Raw genomic sequence first — 18,824 nt, 5'->3', positions numbered from 1 at the left:
AAAGCAAAACCACTCAACATATAGTTTTTCAAAAGGTCATGGAAAAATCATAACTGGGTGTGTGAATACTTTTTATATGGAGTGTGCCAAAGTTTTTCACCTTGAAATTGCCCACCTACCATTTTTGCTCCACATGGGCTCTTTGGAAAACGTTCATGTGAACTGTGTGTATTGCCAGGCAACCACAACATACAGTGCATCCAGAAAGTATTCACAGCACATCACTTTTTCCACCTTTTATTATGTTACAGCCTTATTCCAAAATGGATTAAATTCATTTTTTTCCTCAGAATTCTGCACACAACACCCCATAATGACAATGTGAAAAAAGTTTACTTGAGGTTTTTGCAAATTTATTAAAAATAAAAAAACTGAGAAATCCCATGTACACAAGTTTTCACAGCCTTTGCTCAATACTTTGTCGATGCACCTTTGGCAGCAATTATAGCCTCAAGTCTTTTTGAATATGATGCCACAAGCTTGGCACACCTATCCTAGGCCATTTTCGCCCATTCCTCTTTACAGCACCTCTCCAGCTCCATCAGGTTGGATGGGAAGCGTCGGTGCAAAGCCATTTTAATATCTCTCTAGAGATGTTCAATCGGATTCAAGTCTGGGCTCTGGCTGGGCCACTCAAGGACATTCACAGAGTTGTCCTGAAGCCACTCCTTTGATATCTTGGCTGTGTGCTTAGGGTCGTTGTCCTGCTGAATGATGAATCGTCGCCTGAGTCTGAGGTCAAGAGCGCTCTGGAGCAGGTTTTCATCCAGGATGTCTCTGTACATTGCTGCAGTCATCTTTCCCTTTATCCTGACTAGTCTAGTCTCCCAGTCCCTGCCGCTGAAAAACATCCCCACAGCATGATGCTGCCACCACCATGCTTCACTGTAGGGATGGTATTGGCCTGGTGATGAGCGTTGCCTGGTTTCCTCCAAACGTGACGCCTGGCATTCACACCAAAGAGTTCAATCATTTTCTTTCTAATGGTCTGAAAGTCCTTCAGGTGCCTTTTGGCAAACTCCAGGCGGGCTGCCATGTGCCTTTTACTAAGGAGTGGCTTCCATCTGGCCACTCTACCATACAGGCCTGATTGGTGGATTGCTGCAGAGATGGTTGTCCTTCTGGAAGGTTCTCCTCTCTCCACAGAGGACCTCTAGAGCTCTGACAGAGTGACCATCGGGTTCTTGGTCACCTCCCTGACTAAGGCCCTTCTCCCCTGATCGCTCAGTTTAGATGGCCGGCCAGCTCTAGGAAGAGTCCTGGTGGTTTCGAACTTCTTCCACTTACGGATGATGGAGGCCACTGTGCTCATTGGGACCTTCAAAGCAGCAGAAATTTTTCTGTAACCTTCCCCAGATATGTGCCTCGAGACAATCCTGTCTCGGAGGTCTACAGACAATTCCTTTGACTTCATGCTTGGTTTGTGCTCTGACATGATCTGTCAACTGTTGGACCTTATATAGACAGGTGTATGCCTTTCCAAATCATGTCCAGTCAACTGAATTTACCACAGGTGGACTCCAATTAAGCTTCAGAAACATCTCAAGGATGATCAGGGTAAACAGGATGCACCTGAGCTCAATTTCAAGCTTCACAGCAAAGGCTGTGAACACTTATGTACATGGGATTTCTCATTTTTTTTATTTTTAATAAATTTGCAAAAACCTCAAGTAAACTTTTTTCACATTGTCATTATGGGGTGTTGTGTGCAGAATTCTGAGGAAAAAAATTAATTTAATCCATTTTGGAATAAGGCTGTAACATAACAAAATGTGGAAAAAGTGATGCGCTGTGAATACTTTCCGGATGCACTGTATCACTGAGACTAACAGAAAGAGAAAGAAGCACATAAAAAGAGACAATACATCCTTTTGCACAGCTGCCGCAGTAAAACATCAGTCACTATTTCAGTTTCTTTTTGATATGGTGTGAGGCTGCAGTCTTTTTATGACAACAAAGCTATTAGGGCATTATCAAACATTTATCTTTGCTTGGATAGCTTCATCATTTTCATGTTGTCTTTACAGTAGGCTGGAAATAATCTGTCAACATATTCTTAGGTGGACAAGCATTTGCAGTTTTGGACTGTTTTACTCACTGGTCTTACAGTCATATGAAAAAGTTTGGGAACCCCTCTCAGCCTGCATAATAATTTACTCTACTTTCAACAAAAAAAGATAACAGTGGTATGTCTTTCATTTCCAAGGAACATCTGAGTACTGGGGTGTTTTCTGAACAAACATTTTTAAAGAAGCAGTGTTTAGTTGTATGAAATTAAATCAAATGTGAAAAACTGGCTGTGCAAAAATTTGGGTACCCTTGTAATTTTGCTGATTTGAATGCATGTAACTGCTCAATACTGATTACTTAACAACACCAAATTGGTTGGATTAGCTTGCTAAGCCTTGAACTTCATAGACAGGTGTGTCCAATCATGAGCAAAGGTATTTAAAGTGGTCAACTTCAAGTTGTGCTTCCCTTTGACTCTCCTCTGAAGAGTGACAGCATGGAATCCTCAAAGCAACTCTCAAAAGATCTGAAAACAAAGATTGTTCGGTATCATGGTTTAGAGGAAGGCTACAAAAAGCTATCTCAGAGGTTTAAACTGTCAGTTTCAACTGTAAGGAATGTAATCAGGAAATGGAAGGCCACAGGCACAGCTGCTGTTAAACCCAGGTCTGGCAGGCCAAGAAAAATACAGGAGCAGCATATGCGCAGGATTGTGAGAATGGTTACAGACAACCCACAGATCACCTCCAAAGACCTGCAAGAACATCTTGCTGCAGATGGTGCATCTGTACATCATTCTACAATTCAGCACAATTTGCACAAAGAACAGCTGTATGGCAGGGTGATGAGAAAGAAGCCCTTTCTGCATTCACGCCACAAACAGTCGCTTGTTGTATGCAAATGCTCATTTAGACAAGTCAGATTCATTTTGGAACAAAGTGCTTTGGACGGATGAGACAAAAATGGAGTTATTTGGTCATAACAAAAAGCACTTTACATGGTGGAAGAAGTATTCCAAGAAAAACACCTGCTACCTACAGTCAAATTTGGTGGAGGTTCCATCATGCTGTGGGGCTGTGTGGCTAGTTCAGGGCCTGGGGCCCTTGTTAAAGTCGAGTGTCGGATGAATTCAACCCAATATCAAACAAATTCTTCAGGATAATGTTCAAGCATCCGTAACAAAGTTAAAGTTATGCAGGTGTTGGATATTCCAACAAGACAATGACCCAAAACACAGTTCGAAATCTACAAAGGCATTCATGCAGAGGGAGAAGTACAATGTTTTGGAATGGCCGTCACAGTCCCCTGACTTGAATATCATTGAAAATCTATGGGATGATTTGAAGCAGGCTGTCCATGCTCGGCAGCCATCAAATTGAACTGAACTGGAGAGATTTTGTATGGAAGAATGGTCAAAAATACCTCCATCCAGAATCCAGACACTCATCAAAGGCTATAGGAGGCGTCTAGAGGCTGTTATATTTGCAAAAGGAGGCTCAACTAAGTATTGATGTAATATCTCTGTTGGGGTGTCCAAATTTATGCACCTGTCTGATTCTGTTATGATGCATATTGCATATTTTCTGTCAATCCAATAAACTTAATGTCACTGCTGAAATACTACTGTTTCCATAAGGCATGTCATATATTAAAAGGAAGTTGCTACTTTGAAAGCTCAGCCAATGATAAACAAAAATCCAAAGAATTAAGAGGGGTTCCCAAACTTTTTCATATGACTGTACATGCCTTCCTAACACAGCACTTTTAAAGTGAAAAAGCATACTGCTAAACAAGTTTTAATTTAAAACAACAATGCTCCAACCTTTATTGTTCATTTATGTGAACAAAATTAGCCATAACTATGTCTTGGTAGAGATCTTTAAGGTCTAAGCATTGGTCTAGTGGACAAAAACACAACATTGGAAAACTTAAATATTAACATGAAAACACATATCAAATATAATTACAAAGACACCAAAAAGGAACAAGACGTTTGCACACAAAAGTATATTTGAGTCAAAGAGCTATAGGAAATTAGATATTTGTTTTCTATGCATATGCTACAGATTTCATAATTAACCCAATGGTAATTTCTGCCCCACACAATTCTAAAATAACATTTACTGTATATGTAAAATGTATGTACTTACAGCAAGGGAATCAAGAAAAAACTCTTCTGGGAAGAAATCATTGAGAAGGTTTACTATATCCAATAAATGCTTCTGGCTCTCAAACATATTCAGAATAATCTAAATAATACGAATACATAAGACAGATTTTATTAAAAAGTGTTTATTAAACTTAAGATATAAAAATGTCACAATATTGCTGCAAGTAGTGCACTGCAAATTTTTCTCATTACGTTGTCTGTTTCAACTAGAGATATGCTATACTCTAAAAGCTATCAACAAATATTATCAACTCAAATTTGTCAAAAACACAGAGCCATTAAGGTATCCCTTAACCTCAGCAAAATCAAATTTATCATGAATTACAGCCCCGATGCCTACTTAAGACATATAATAAAAAAATATAAAGAAAACTGAAGAAGGATGTCACACAGGAATCCAAATTATCGTAATTAATGTGGATCACCAGATTAAATGTGTCTCAGTCAAATGATGAAAAATACAGAATCCATCTCAGCTAATGACAGGCATCTATTACATACTGCTCTAAAAAACAGCAACTTAGGCAGGTTAGTTATTTTAAAGAACCATATTAATATTTAAGGAATTTTTTTTTCCCCCAGTACAATATAGATTCATAAAAAAATACATTGTTCATTTATCTAAAAACTGATTAAACATGACTACATAAAAAGCCTTAAACCATCAATTGTTTTCACTATGTACGGTGAACTTTCAGTTACATCTTTAGTTGAATATGAAGTTCTGCAGGGTCCAATTTGAGCATTCTCTATCAATGTTTGATTATCCTATCACTTTACAATTGAAGGGGAAACTTCCACTGAGCTGAAATACATAGTAGGAAATTCTGTATTTCGACCAATACTATGAATGCAAGATATATGTTCCTATCAGAGCATAAACTTGTGTTCTGTCAGGTGTGTATTTACTGGGAAAATTCAGTATAAGTACTCTGTATGCACAAAAGTGCAAAACCTGACAGTGGCTGGCAAAAGGGTGTTCCAAGTGGCAGCTTTTGGGGCCCCAGCAGCTTGTACAGTAATGAAAGACATATTAATTTTTAATGATATATGAGGGCTAAGGAATGTAGAAATACCTGGTCCCACCAGAGATGCTCTAACACTGTAAAGTTTTACCTTAGACGTGTTTTTGAGGATTGTCCTGGAAGTAAATCTTGTATGGGTTTTAAAGCAATTTCCCGACCACTGGCTCATGAAAGGCAGACTCAAAAGATGAGAGGAGGCATGTGCTCATTTATTGGGAGGAGCAGAGACTAGGGCTGGTATTTATGAAGAGTCTCAGAATTATTCCAAGGATTTGCACTAAATGTCACACAAAGATTAAGAAGTTGTCCTACCTCAGAGAAGGCAACAGAAGTATATATGAAGTATTCTACACCTTCTCAAGGCTAAGAATGAGATTTCATGTTTGAGAAAGAATGATTATCACAACATCATTATACCTCAAGCCACAAACTGAAAATCATGATGAGGCTTTGTAGTTTTCTGTTACCAACGCTAAGGCTACATCACAAAGATAATATTAATATACAAATTAAGAGTAGAATGAAAACATAATAATGCAGGATATTGCTTCTAGCTGCATTTAATTTTTGCCACTTTGCTTCAATATAAAGAATAATAGTGTAATGAGCACAGAAATGGACAAAAATCAATCCCATTAATTTAATAATGAATACACCAGGGATTGTTCCTTCCTTGTGCCCTATGCTTGCTAGGATAGAGTTCAGCTTCTCCATGACCCTGCTCAGGATAAACCTGTTTAGAAAATGGATGGATGGATGGATGTTCCACAGAGGTCATTCAGATGAATCATCTTACCACTGTTATGGCTAGAGATGCTCCGACCAGGTTTTTTTAAGGATGATACCGATCACCGGTTTCATGTTTACTTGATTGGCTGATTCTGATACCAATTCAGATTTTTTTTTTCTTTTAAAATACATTTTGCATTAAGCTCTTGCATAACCAGACACATAGATGGATTATGTTCTATACTGAAGTGTTATCTTTGGTATTTTTATTATTAAACTATAGACCATAGGTGTTAACTGTTTATTTTTTACTAACAAAATGAAACTCTGTTGGCTAACTGTTCAGTGACCATAAAAATACTAAAATAAATAAAATTTCCTTAAAATACATATTTTTGTACATATTTTATTAGTTAAAGTATGTACCCATAATACACATGGCAGAAAAGAAAATACAATCCTTTTTAAAATTACAAGCTATCATAATGTTTTTTTCATGTAATATACCTATCTGAAACAAGGCTTAATAAAATAGCAATTTTAACCATTTGTCTAACAAAAGAAATGCAATATATACATATATGTCTGTCTCTCTCTACATATACACACACAAACATATACATAAATTTTATATTATATATATATATATATATATATATATATATATATATATATACACACACACACACGTATAATTAATATTGGAAATTAAATACTGCCTAAAGGCAAACATACATGAAGTTTTAGGTTTAATCATTAATTGTACTCCAGCTTTTTTGCTGTTAAAATTTACTATATTTATAAAGATATGATTTTTTTCTTCAGTGTATCACCTAGACATTTCCAATTCTTGTGGTGTCATTATAAAATACGGATTACTATTTTAACTACGTAGTATTTGTTTCTTACCAAAATGTATACTGTATGATACACAGAAATAAATAATAAACAGTACAAATTAAAAAAGCAACAAATGTATCATGTGTTTCATAACTTGTTTATTAAAAAGACACAAGACTAATGCTTAACAGGTTTAACATGCCTACTAAGCAGAAATTTAAAATTTTTCTTTATCTTTTCTTTACCCAATTAAAAATGTAAGCTGCTGCACTCGTTGCAATTTAGATCAACAATGGATCGATAGGAGCATCCCTAGTTATGGCCGTATGAAACAGCTCATAAAATAACAGTTATTGAAACTAGCCAGGGTATTCTTACACTGTTTCTGAAGTTACGTTTACTCTTTAGGTGTCTTGACCATCATCCACTGTGCCATGCCAATGCAGTGTGCCTTAGAGCTGTGTACTAGCAACCGATAAAGACCAATACCAAATGCAGTTGCTGTGTGCTTTTTGGAGTTGGAGATGGGGAACAAAGTTGCATTCTAACTTAGACAACATTGTGAGCAGGTTTAACTTAGTATGGTGGGTACTGCTACAAGATAAATTCTGTATGCATCAAATTGACTGTTAGACATAAAAAGCCCAAATATGCCATCAAAACCATATTTTACATTTATATTTGGACTACAGTATAGCGTGATACTGAATAAAACATATTTAACTTAATACCAAAGAAAAAGACAAGCGAAGCATGAAAGTAGTTACATGGCATAATTTAAGAAATAGAAAAACATGTGTCAACATACATTTAACTGTTAATCTTAAGTAAAAAGATGCCGAGTTAATCAGCCGCCGGTTCGGACAGTGTGTAATAAAAGATGCTGCTAGTTTCCTCCATACTGTATTCCTTTGCAGTGTCGTGTAATCTTTTTTTGGTATGAGATCTCTGATCGATATATAGACAGATAGAACTTTATTTGGCTTTTTACAGAAGCTCTTTAAATATATAAATACATAAATAGGTTGATAACTAAGCAAATAAATAAATATACACGCACACTTAGGGGTTAAACACACACCAGAATGACTACAAAGCCAGAAAATTAAACACAAAGAAAAGCTCTGACTTGTCACAGTGAGGCATTATGCAGATGTATTGATGTTGGTATAAAGTAGTATTTCTTGATGCAATACTGCTGAATAATTTGTTGGCTGAAAGAACTCATGTTATTGTGTCAGAGTGAGGATGTGCAGCATTGTTCATAATGGCACTTGGTTTTGTTTTAATTCTCTCTCTCTACTACATCCAGTGGTTCCAGAGTGCATCCCATAACTGAGCTTGCCATTTTAACTAGCTTGTTGATTCAGTGGGCCTCTCTTGAAGTAATGTTCAGCACACCACAGCCTAGAAAAATCACACTAGCCATCACAGAGTTATAGAAGATATGAAAAATATCACTTCCTACATTAAAGGGAACACAGTCTCCTAAGGAAAAAGAGCCTGCTGTGCCTTTTCTTATACAGTTTCCCTGTGTTCCAAGACCAGTTCAACCTCATTAATGTGGACAGACCACCCCCCGATTGTAGGAGTGGACAACCTCTACATCCACTCCTGGAACAGTGACTGGACACAGAGGTTCTTGGGTGCACTGAAAATCAATAACCAGTTTCTTGGTTTTGCTGATGTTAAGATGCAAACAATTCACTTTTTACTAAGAAACAAGCTTCTCCACCTGACTCCTATAATCAACCTCATCCCATTTATCAATACACCCCATAAATGCAGAACCACCCTGCAAGTGACATGACCTGGGGCCTCATGCATAATGCCGTGCGTAGAATTCACACTATAACATGGCATACGGACAAAAGCGGAAATGTTTGTATGGACAAAAAAATCCAGATGCATAAATCTGTGCATTCACCAACTGCCACGTTCTTCCGCTACATAAATCCCGATGAGCATGAAAAATAATGCACGTGCATGGGGGAAAATAGAAGAATTTCAGCGAATACCAAGTGGAGGCAAGGAAAAACTTACAATTGTTGGTTTAAACAGTGATAAAATCAACAAAAGGAAGTTGATCAAGTGACAGAGTGTTGGAGAAACTTGAAGGCTCAAGTTCACAAAGTCGCACAGTGTCCAAAATAAAAAAAGAAGCGGTCAGATATCAAAGTCGCCGTGAAAAGGCGAGTCGTAGCCCACCGTCCGAGTGTCATATGAAAGCTTATTAGGGTACAGAGAAAAGAAAAGAAAAAAAAATAGGGACGCAGTGAGAAAAAGGCCTGATATGCCAACTTTTAACTCGAAATTTCCACTTCAATCACGTAGTTTATTTTGTCATTAAAAGTAGAACATCATAAACTTCATCTTTAAATCGTTTAATTTACTAGTTTCTCAAATACCATCGTAACTAAAGTAGAACATTAAATGCTTTGTTTTGTATGTGTTCTTCTATATGCTCTGTGTGTGTGAATCACTACGTACTTCTTAAACGGGCTTTCTCTTCCTCCGACAGGACACAGAATCCATTACATTTATGATATTACAGCTCTCTGAATAATTAAAATACTGAGATGTATACTTGACATCATTTTCATGATGACAGGAATTAAAGCATGTTATTAAACATGGGAACATGGTGGCGCAGTGAAAGTGACGAGCAGGCGCCTCGTCCACAGATTGTTCCTGCCTTCCGCAAGATGCCTGCTGCGCGACCTGCAATGAAATAATTTATTGCAGCAGTACTGTCTCTTTCAAACGTACTAACCCCCCAATTCCTGTCCTTCCTTTTCTTTCTCCAAGTAACCAATCGCCACACAATCGGCTCTATAATAGATGTTAAGCCATCTGTAAGCTTAGAACGCTGACTCTTCAAAAATTTTAAGGAACACAGAATAATTAAACATGTACTACGAAGATATTTCAATCCATCTGTCTTTCCAGTGTCGCGACAGCCCCAGCAAGAATACAGCGCAAGGCAGGAATAATTGGGGCGCCAGCTCGTCACTAGCGCTGCAACACTGTGTCCTCACATGTTTAATTATTAACAATATAGATTATTTAAATGAAGTTAACATTTTATCTGTATAATGTAACAAGACATATTTTGCTGCATTTCATCTTAAAAATGATATCGTCATCATATGTAAATACGCGCTTTATAAAGTGGCGCATGTTGTGCAATATTATAACTATCGCAAGTTTACAGTGAGGTGATTGTACTTGTAAGTACAAACAGTTCTATAAGGAGCACTTGATGGATTGATTGAGTGCATTTATAGTTCTTGGGATGAAACTGTTTTGAACCGCGAGGTCCGTACAGGAAAGGCTCTGAAGCATTTGTCGGATGAGAGCAGCTCAAATAGGCAGCATGGCTGAGGCAGCGTGTGCTTGATGCTGTATACCGATAATTCTCCTTCCGATCAGCTGCTTCGAGTGGTGCAGTCAGAGTAATATGGAAAAAGATGATCCGCTGTGGCAACCCCTAACAGGAGCAGCTGAAAGTAGAAGAAGGTGCAGTGAGAGTAACAACGCTAAAGCAGCTATGGTATTTGTAATAGTTTGGCCATTCCGTGGATCATTATATTGTTACAGGTTAATTCCAATCAGATGCCTTAAACTAATGAACAATATGCGGTTAATTTCAGCGTATATGATAAAGCCGCGTCAGGGATGTGGATCTAAAAAGAAAGGGAAACCACACTGGAGCAAAAGCGCTGCTTTGACACTGGGTGCTGCCAGTTTGCAAAACCGAGTAGAGAACTTGCGTACACCAGGGTTTGAGCTACCGTGAAAATGTGCGTGGCTTTATGCCAACTTTAGGTTTTATACATCGCGATTTGAGCGTGGAAACGGGAGTACGCAACATTTTTGTGCATACACACCGTTTATACATGAGGCCCCTGGTGTTATATTTGTAGTCGGAAGTGTAGAGAGTGAACAGAAAAGGACACAGGACTGTTCCTTATGGTGCTCCAGTGTTGCTCACATCTATATCAGAAACACCAGTCCTTTAGTCTCACAAACTGCAGTCTGCCTGATAAGACAGATCGTTATCCAGGACACCAAAGGCTCATCCTGCTGAGTATCTCTGAACTTACACCTTAAAAGGATGGCTGGTTGGTACTGAAGGTGCTGGATAAATCAAAGGACATAATCCTCATATTGCTGCCAGGTAAGAATAAGTCTTGTGTTGCAGATAGATAATTGTATCCTCCACTCTAATCATTGTCTGATTGGCAAACTTCAGTTGGTCCAGGTGATCTACCACAAGAGGACTCATATAGTCCAGGACCAGTCTCATAAAGGTCTTTATGATGTGCAACGTAAGTGCCACTGGTCTGTAGTCATTACGCAAAGAGGCCTATGCACTACTGTGAAGTTGCGATGATGAACTCTTTATGAACACTGTCCAGCACCGACTATTTTTTTGTGTCTAATTTGGTCATTAGGAAAAAAGGGGTGCATAATGAATGACTGTGATGTGTGGTTCCGTGGTGCAGAACCGATTTTAAATAAATAATCGCACCCTCTAAGCAGGTGTGAGGGTGTGTAAATGCATTTTGCTCCGTGGTTAGCAAAGGTATTGTCTGACCATGCCACATTTACATGCAGAGACGGGCGGATCAATCAAGAGCCTCCATGCTGCCGCGGAGGTAATGGCTCCTCACTTCTGCACCCAATTGGCTAAAAGTTTAAAAAAGAGCCTGAATGGGCCGGGAGAGGAGGGAAACCAATGAAAGAAGAGAAATGGCTTCAGAGGTTAAAAAGAAAGCGAGGGACGGGGCTGGACAGGGTGTGAGGGGAAGGACGCCCAGTGAGGAGGATGTATTGATGGGTGAACAGTCATCTCTTAGTCATCGTTCAGTACGCACTGCCTGCTCATGTGCCCGCCCCCAACTCCTCACCTGAATTGCTTTCGTCTCTGTACAGTCCACATGCACTTGTGAGTCACGTCGACTATTCATTTTCCAAAGACCGCCCCAGTCGGTTTCGCATCTGCTACAGTCCACATACACCTCTGAGCCATGTTGACTTTTCATTGTTCTGTTTGTCCGGGCCGGGTGAGGTTTCCCGTGTTGAGTCTAATTAAGCCAAAGGCTCCACACCTGGTGGTGCCCTTCTGTCAATTCCTTTAAGTTTCAGCTTTGCAACCATACTCCCCCTGGAACCCAAAGACTTTGGTTGCCTGGCGGATCATGGGAATAATGCTGTCCGATCGCCAGTCAGCATCGTTTATGGTCGGAACTACAACAGTATGTGATCGTCTTCGAACCTCCGACTTTCGTTCTTGATTAATGAAAACATTCTTGGCAAATGCTTTCGCTCTCGCGCAAATTGTTGGTGGGCAGGGCTCTGACGTGCGTGTAAAACGGTCGGCTGCTTAGTGAATTGTTGGTGGGCGGGGCTCTGTGAGTTAGCGTGCATGGCTCCATCGTGCGTATCACACGGTCTTGTCTTGCGTGCCCTGGTCGACAAACAAACTGTTTTACACGCTGCATACAGCGATTCACATCTGCGACAAAAATGCCAGCTGCCCGGCGGGTCATGGGAATAACACTGCTGGATCGCCAGTCAGCATCGTTTATGGTCGGAATTACGACGGTATGTGATCGTCTTCGAACCTCTGACTTTCGTTCTTGATTAATGAAAACATTCTTGGCAAATGCTTTCACCCTCACGCGAATTGTTGGTGGACGGGGCTCTGTCGTGCGTGTGCCATGGAGACAAAAGCGACTTTCGTGGTGTTTGTTGCTTGGAGAGCGAAGGTAGACGCGGGCCGGGGAACAAGGAGTATTGTGTAGACAAATGTTTTCCGTGTTCCTGCAGGACCATCTAAGAAGAAGCATGTTTGTCGCGGATGCGAATCACTGTATGTAGCGTGTAAAACAGTTTGCGATGGTGGATGCGATCATGTGTCGTAACCGAAAAGTCAAAGTGGCTCAGAGGTGCATGTGGACTATAGCAGAGACGAACGCGAATGACGCCGTGTTTTGTGAGTTGCTGCGTCCGAGTTGGTGGGCATGGCTCTGCGAGTTGTCGTATCCAATGCTCTTAGAGTTAGTGGGCATGGCTCCGTCCTGCGTGCTCCATGGGTGTCTTGCTCGCTGGCGGCTTAGTGAATTATATATATATACAGTAATCCCTCGCTACTTCGCGGTTCACTTTTCGCGGATTCACGACTTCGCGGGTTTTTAAATACAAGTGATTGCCCGCCTATCGCGGAAGTTATGTTCCAGACCCATCAGCAGCAGGAGAAAATCCGTGATATAGAAAGACCATATAAATAAACATTTTTTTAGTTTAAGCCTTAAAATACCCATCCCACATGCTTTAAACACATGTAAACTTATAAAACACACTTTGTTAACACATATGATATGTGGATGTCGGGCTAAGGATATGAGTAACATCTCACTATTATAAAACATTTTAACTTCACGCAAGACAAGACAGTGAGACAGGAAAATTGGTGATGTACACCTAAAAGCCTGATTGTACAGGCTTTTAAATTATTGACACGCAGAGCGACAAGCAGCACAAACCCAGCACAAAGTCCACTTCTCCTTAGCGTTCATTCAGCTCCCCACCCCCTTGACAATGCGAAGTGGCAGGAGCCTACTGCGCTTCCGGGGAGGGGGGGTTTGAGCGAAGGTGCGTTCAGCTCTCACACACCCACACACACACACACACTCCTCGAGCAGAGCGACAAGCAGGCATTTTGGCAGAAGCAGCACAAAGTCCATTTCTGCTCAGCGTGAGTTCAGCTGCCCCCCTTCACAAAGCGAGTGCAGACACATTGACGTCTGTTCGCTGCGTGCAGGCAGTGTGCAGTGTTGGTCTGAGGTGTTTAAGAATGCAGAAAGTGTTTAAGAGTATAGGAAGTGTTTATAAGAGCGTGGGAAAGGTTAAAAAGAGAGTGAGAAAGGTTTATAAGAGTGTGGGAAGGGTTTATAAAGCCTTAAAATATGTATAAATAATAAAATAAATATAGGTCGCTACTTCGCGGATTTCACCTATCGCGGGGGGGCTCTGGAACGTAACCCCCGCGATAGGTGAGGGATTACTGTATATATATATATATAGAGATTCTATATAATCTATGTAATTTAGAAAATGAGTTACAGCATGCAGATTGAGAGCCCCATAGGCTCCAGAGTGTAACACACATATATTTAACAATTTTCACTACTGGTCAAAAGTTTTAGAACACCGCAGTTTTTCCAGAGTTTCTCCAAATTTAATCAATTAAAATTTCAAAATATTACATATGGGCCTTCTTCAATGTACAACTAATAGGTTACAACATGTGGATGTTACTGCAGCAATTACAGTAAATTAAGCCTTTCAAATTGAAGAAAACAATTTGCACAGGTGTCCCAACTTCTGTTGATTGCTTAGAAACCCTCTGTCTGTCTTAAAGCAGAGTTGGAACAAACTGAGGATATCACATATAAAACTCAAATGAGTCGCAGGTGCTATCCATTGGAGATTTGAGCCAGCAATAACTCATACATTAGATGGTGGCGAGAACATTTATCCTGGAAGCCAGTGTTTACCACTACAGTGGAGAGATAAAGAATGCTCATTTTCCCTATGGTCTGGTTAGGCTTTGCTTAGGAATGTGTGCTCTGCTCTCTAAACATGTGTGATGCACAGGTAACTCAGCAGAATGTTACTGAAACAAAATAATGCTAATTTTAATTTGATGTTGTCCAAAGTAATCCGGTGTCTGATATAGAGCAGCAGCTTTTTCTGTGCCTTTATCTTTCAGTTCCATCAGTTTCTGTACTGTATGATATTACTGTGTAGCAGTATTCATGGAGAAAGTAAAAGAACATAATGCAAGATAAATTCTTACCTTTGCTTTCAGGCCTATACTGATTTTTATATAATGTCTGTAACTGACAAGATCAGGTATTTGCTTACGAATCATCTCCAGAAAGTCCAATAACCTTTGCAAGTTTTCCAAGTTCTGGTTCTGAAGCATTGACCAGAAGGCTAATACAACAAATCGAAGACCTAATATGTCATTCTTTGCAAGATCTTGTAGTATGTCAAAAGGTAAACCTGTAAGAATACAGAAGGTTCAGTCAATCAATAAATACAAAAAATATATATCATTGCATCTTTACTTACTGTATTTCAGTACATTTAATACCTTTTATATAATGACTGAAACTTGTGTTAGTTTCCAAGTTTTCTTGTCACTTTGAGCCACGTGTCTCCAGCTGTGGTCCTGGAACATTACTGTGGCTGCAGGTTTTCATTCTAACCCTTTCCAGTTTTTGCTGCTAGTTAACGTCATTCCTTTATGGTAATTGACTTGGTTTTTTTAAACACTCATTTTTTTTCCATTACTATATAACATTTATACACAGATTTTGTCCATTACACATACATTTGTCAATACAATATTACTATTTTCTAGTATTACTGGGATAGGTTTTGTTTACCAGTGAACCATAATTGGATTAAACAGGTTTGAGAATGGCAGGTGAAAACAGCCTGCTTAAGGTTTACTTCAGCAGCTTAATTTAGTAAATACAGACTGTTAAGATTAATTTTATTAGAACAATAAGTAAGACAGTCTGTGTATAAAAGGACAATGCCATTCCCTCAATTGCTCTTGAACAAACCATATATGCTGTGACTAGCCTTGCCACTGCTTCTCACCTTATGTTTTTAACTTGATCTTAACACTGGAATGCACAGTGTTCAACACTGCACAACTATACATTATTAATCTCTCTGCAGTAGATTCGTCAAGTTCAATGTTTCTCACAATGCTGGCTTTGTTTTTATTGTTGCTGTAGTCACTATTTGGTTGGCATATTTTGTTTAATACGTTATAATTGCTGACACTTAACTCTTGGCATGACAACTGTGGTCTATGCTTTGCTGCAACTAAATTTTACTGTTAGACTAACCAGTAATACTTTACAGTCAGAATGAATTTGTGCATGAATGTACCACGTCCAGGTTTGGTTCCTGTACTCTGTTATGCAGCAGAGATAGAAATATTACCATTGCCAGTACCTTTTTTGTAAAGTCCATATCTAAATTAAGCTTTTTGATAATGTGCAGATGTTTTAAAAGCTTTCTCAGAATTACACTTTATACAATATAAACAATACATTTAACAGTGGGTCTTTAGAAGACTATAGACTAACCTACCCAGAAGAAGTGGCAAATGGCACTATTAAATCATACTGTTTAATATCTGCTGAGAGGCAACAAAATAACACTGAAAATATTTTTGAGATTAAAGAGTAAATCAAATATAATTTGATTAGAGCAAGGCTTTCGCCATTTTTAATTTTTTCAGCTCAATTTAATGTGAAAAACTTCTGTGAAAATTACAAAAATTCAACATTTCTTTTAGAATTATTCAGGCATGCATTTTTGCTTGGATGGAACTGTGAGAACTATTGTAATTCTAATATTTTTGAAGGGTAACAAATAAGAGCGCAAGAATTACATTAATTTTATCACATTCTGTAAAAACAAGAGAGTTTATGATGTTTTGGAAGACTACTTCAAATATCAAATATGTGATAATTCAGATGTATTTTTAAAGAATTCATAAATTTTAACAATATTAAATAGACAGTTTGCCCATTGTGTGGGTTACACTGGATATGTTCTGGTAGTTTTCCCCTCTCTTAATTATAATGACTGTAGCCTAAATTAAAAAAATGGATCCCAAAGTGTGATAAATGTAACATCATAATTAATAACTCATTACTTTCTATGTACTGTAAATTCCTTATCAACATAAAAAAGTGTTATACTCAAACATGTTTCTTAAGAGTTCTAATATATCACACATATCAGATGTGAATACATAAAGAGGCACTTGTTTCAAATGTATTGCATGCACTATATACATGCACTATAGCATAAACATGTAATGGTTATTTTTGTCACACCTACCATGGTACTGTTTGCCCAGCTTTCATTCACATACTGGTACAGTATATGTGTTGGAATTTTAGGTGATTGTATTCATGTTAGTGTGCAGTGCCTCAAAAGACTGAAACAAACCCCATTTCAGAGGACCCGAGCGGCTGGGCCAGGCCAAGGGGATACCTACATAACACCAGTCTGCAGCTGATAGGTGGTCATTTCCGGAGGGTGCAACTGGATTGCGTGTGTGCCTGGGGGATTGCCAACCAGGATCCCCAGCTGTTTTGACATGTGCTGGGTGCGGCAACATGCTGCACCAGTGCATGTTCCCCACCCTACCCTGACCTTACAGAAATGTGAAAATGTCTTGCACAATTGTTTCATTTTCAACCTTTACATATTAAAAAAAAAAAAAAGTTGAAAATGGGGTTGAAGATTTTTATATCCAAAATATTTTTTAAACTGACATGTTAAGTGTTTTTGATAAGAAACCATTAATTTCATTTTCCACAGGAACGATGTTCATTTAGGTTATTCTATGGCAAACACTCTTTATGAAAATCAAGTATCATACAGTATTGCAAAAACGTAGGCAACCCATTCCAACCATCCGCTTCCCAGTGTAAAAACGTACCTCAGCAATGTTAAAAACACCTTGAGTAACTCAAAGTGATGCACATGTGTAATTGTTTAAGATCACTGGTCAAATGCAGCGAAAAATCATTTTATAATTTACCTTTAACAGTGTTTTACACCAAAACAAAATTGTTTCCAATCACTCTTCAGACTTTAACAGTACTTTAAAACAAGATAAAGTGAGGGTCAAAAATTGAGCCAAGGCTTGGTTTGAACCTATACAGTTAGTACTGTAGATGCATTGTCCATTTGTTTTAAACAGCATAGCACCACAGTGCCTATAAAGCTATACAATCTCCTGTATTTTTACATCACTTTGTGCTCAGAGTTTGTAAAGTGTTCTTCATCAATGTTATGGTTTGCCCTACGTTGACCACGATGCTTGGGCCGTGGTGGGTGTTCGTTTTTAGTTGAACTTGTCTGGACACGTCTAGTGTTGAAAGTTTCCATATATCGAAAACGGGACAATGTATAATAGATTCATCACAGTCTGGATGAAGAATGTTGTAAATTAATACAGTATTGTTGTTTTTCCTCTAGCCTTTTATATATTATGTTTATTTTACGTTTCCGAAAGTCACTACTAATGCATAAAAAAGTGTGTGATGCACATTAACTTTCGTTATATATACTTCTGCAATAATACCTTCTCAATTTCACTAAATTACCTGTGAAACAAATACTGAGTTCACGCAGCAGCTTAGGATAGTAGTACCTTTGAGGACTTGAAGTATCTTGTGCCGGCATGCAAACTCCAGGATCCATACTTTCAGAAACGGCATCGCCCGAACGCATTTTCTCATCTGCTGTGCCAGAGAAGTATTTCGGCACTCCTTTCCGGCTTCGCAAGTGTGCATTTTTACACACATTTCTGTCCGGCTTTTACAAATTTCTTACTGCTGTTAGCAAATGCTTCGTGCACTTTCTCCATGCAAACAAGTGACCAAGTCGTTTTCCTTAAAAAAAAAAAAAAAAAAGTCACCGTACGTTCATACGTCACTGTGACGTTATCGCGCACAGTTTGTCGCATTTCTATCTCCTCCTCCTGATTCCGCAGGTGGAGCGGAGACGAAGAGAAGGGAAGGCCGGGGCGCCTAGGGGGCGTGGAAGGCCGAGTGTTCGGCCTGCAGCGGGACACAATTGGAGACGAAGACAGCTTCTTGAATATCTGTTATAATGCAGTCTTAAATCAGTTCATAGTCAAAGGGGAATACGCAACACGAATACAAAGAATTCACCTGAATGTAATTTGCTGGACGAGTTAATCAGTCTATCTCAAAACACAGTGTGAACGGTTTGGAATATAAACTGAGCAAAGCCCATTGTGAAGTCTAGAGGCAATATTTGTAAAAAAAAAAAAAAAATAACGCATTGAGATTAAAAAATAAGTGTATGCAGAAGCTAAGATTAAGTTTGTATGCCACATTTGAGATATAATAGTCTACAAAGCTTCGAGCCATTTAACCACCCCACCATTCGGCCTGTTGATATATACAGTG

The 18,824-nt window shown here is 38.8% G+C and overlaps 1 protein-coding gene across 1 annotated transcript in view; it reads right to left on the bottom strand.

Annotated features, from left to right (window-relative positions):
- LOC114658118 (uncharacterized) overlaps nt 1-18,306 on the bottom strand; it is a 56,168-nt gene extending 37,862 nt beyond the window's left edge. The window contains exons 1-3 of the mRNA XM_028810168.2: nt 18,041-18,306; nt 14,642-14,850; nt 4,161-4,259 (exon numbers count right to left, since the gene is read on the bottom strand). Of these exons, the coding sequence (XP_028666001.2) occupies nt 4,161-4,259; nt 14,642-14,850; nt 18,041-18,194 (462 nt within the window). The 5' untranslated portion in view covers nt 18,195-18,306. The remainder of the gene's footprint in view (nt 1-4,160; nt 4,260-14,641; nt 14,851-18,040) is intronic.
- Nucleotides 18,307-18,824: the final 518 nt, after the last annotated feature.

The sequence above is a fragment of the Erpetoichthys calabaricus genome, chromosome 9 (assembly GCF_900747795.2).
Source record: "Erpetoichthys calabaricus chromosome 9, fErpCal1.3, whole genome shotgun sequence".
NCBI classification, from domain to species: Eukaryota; Metazoa; Chordata; class Cladistia; order Polypteriformes; family Polypteridae; genus Erpetoichthys; species Erpetoichthys calabaricus.
The sequence above is the reverse complement of the archived record's forward strand: the minus strand, read 5'-3'. Positions and strand labels throughout refer to the sequence as shown.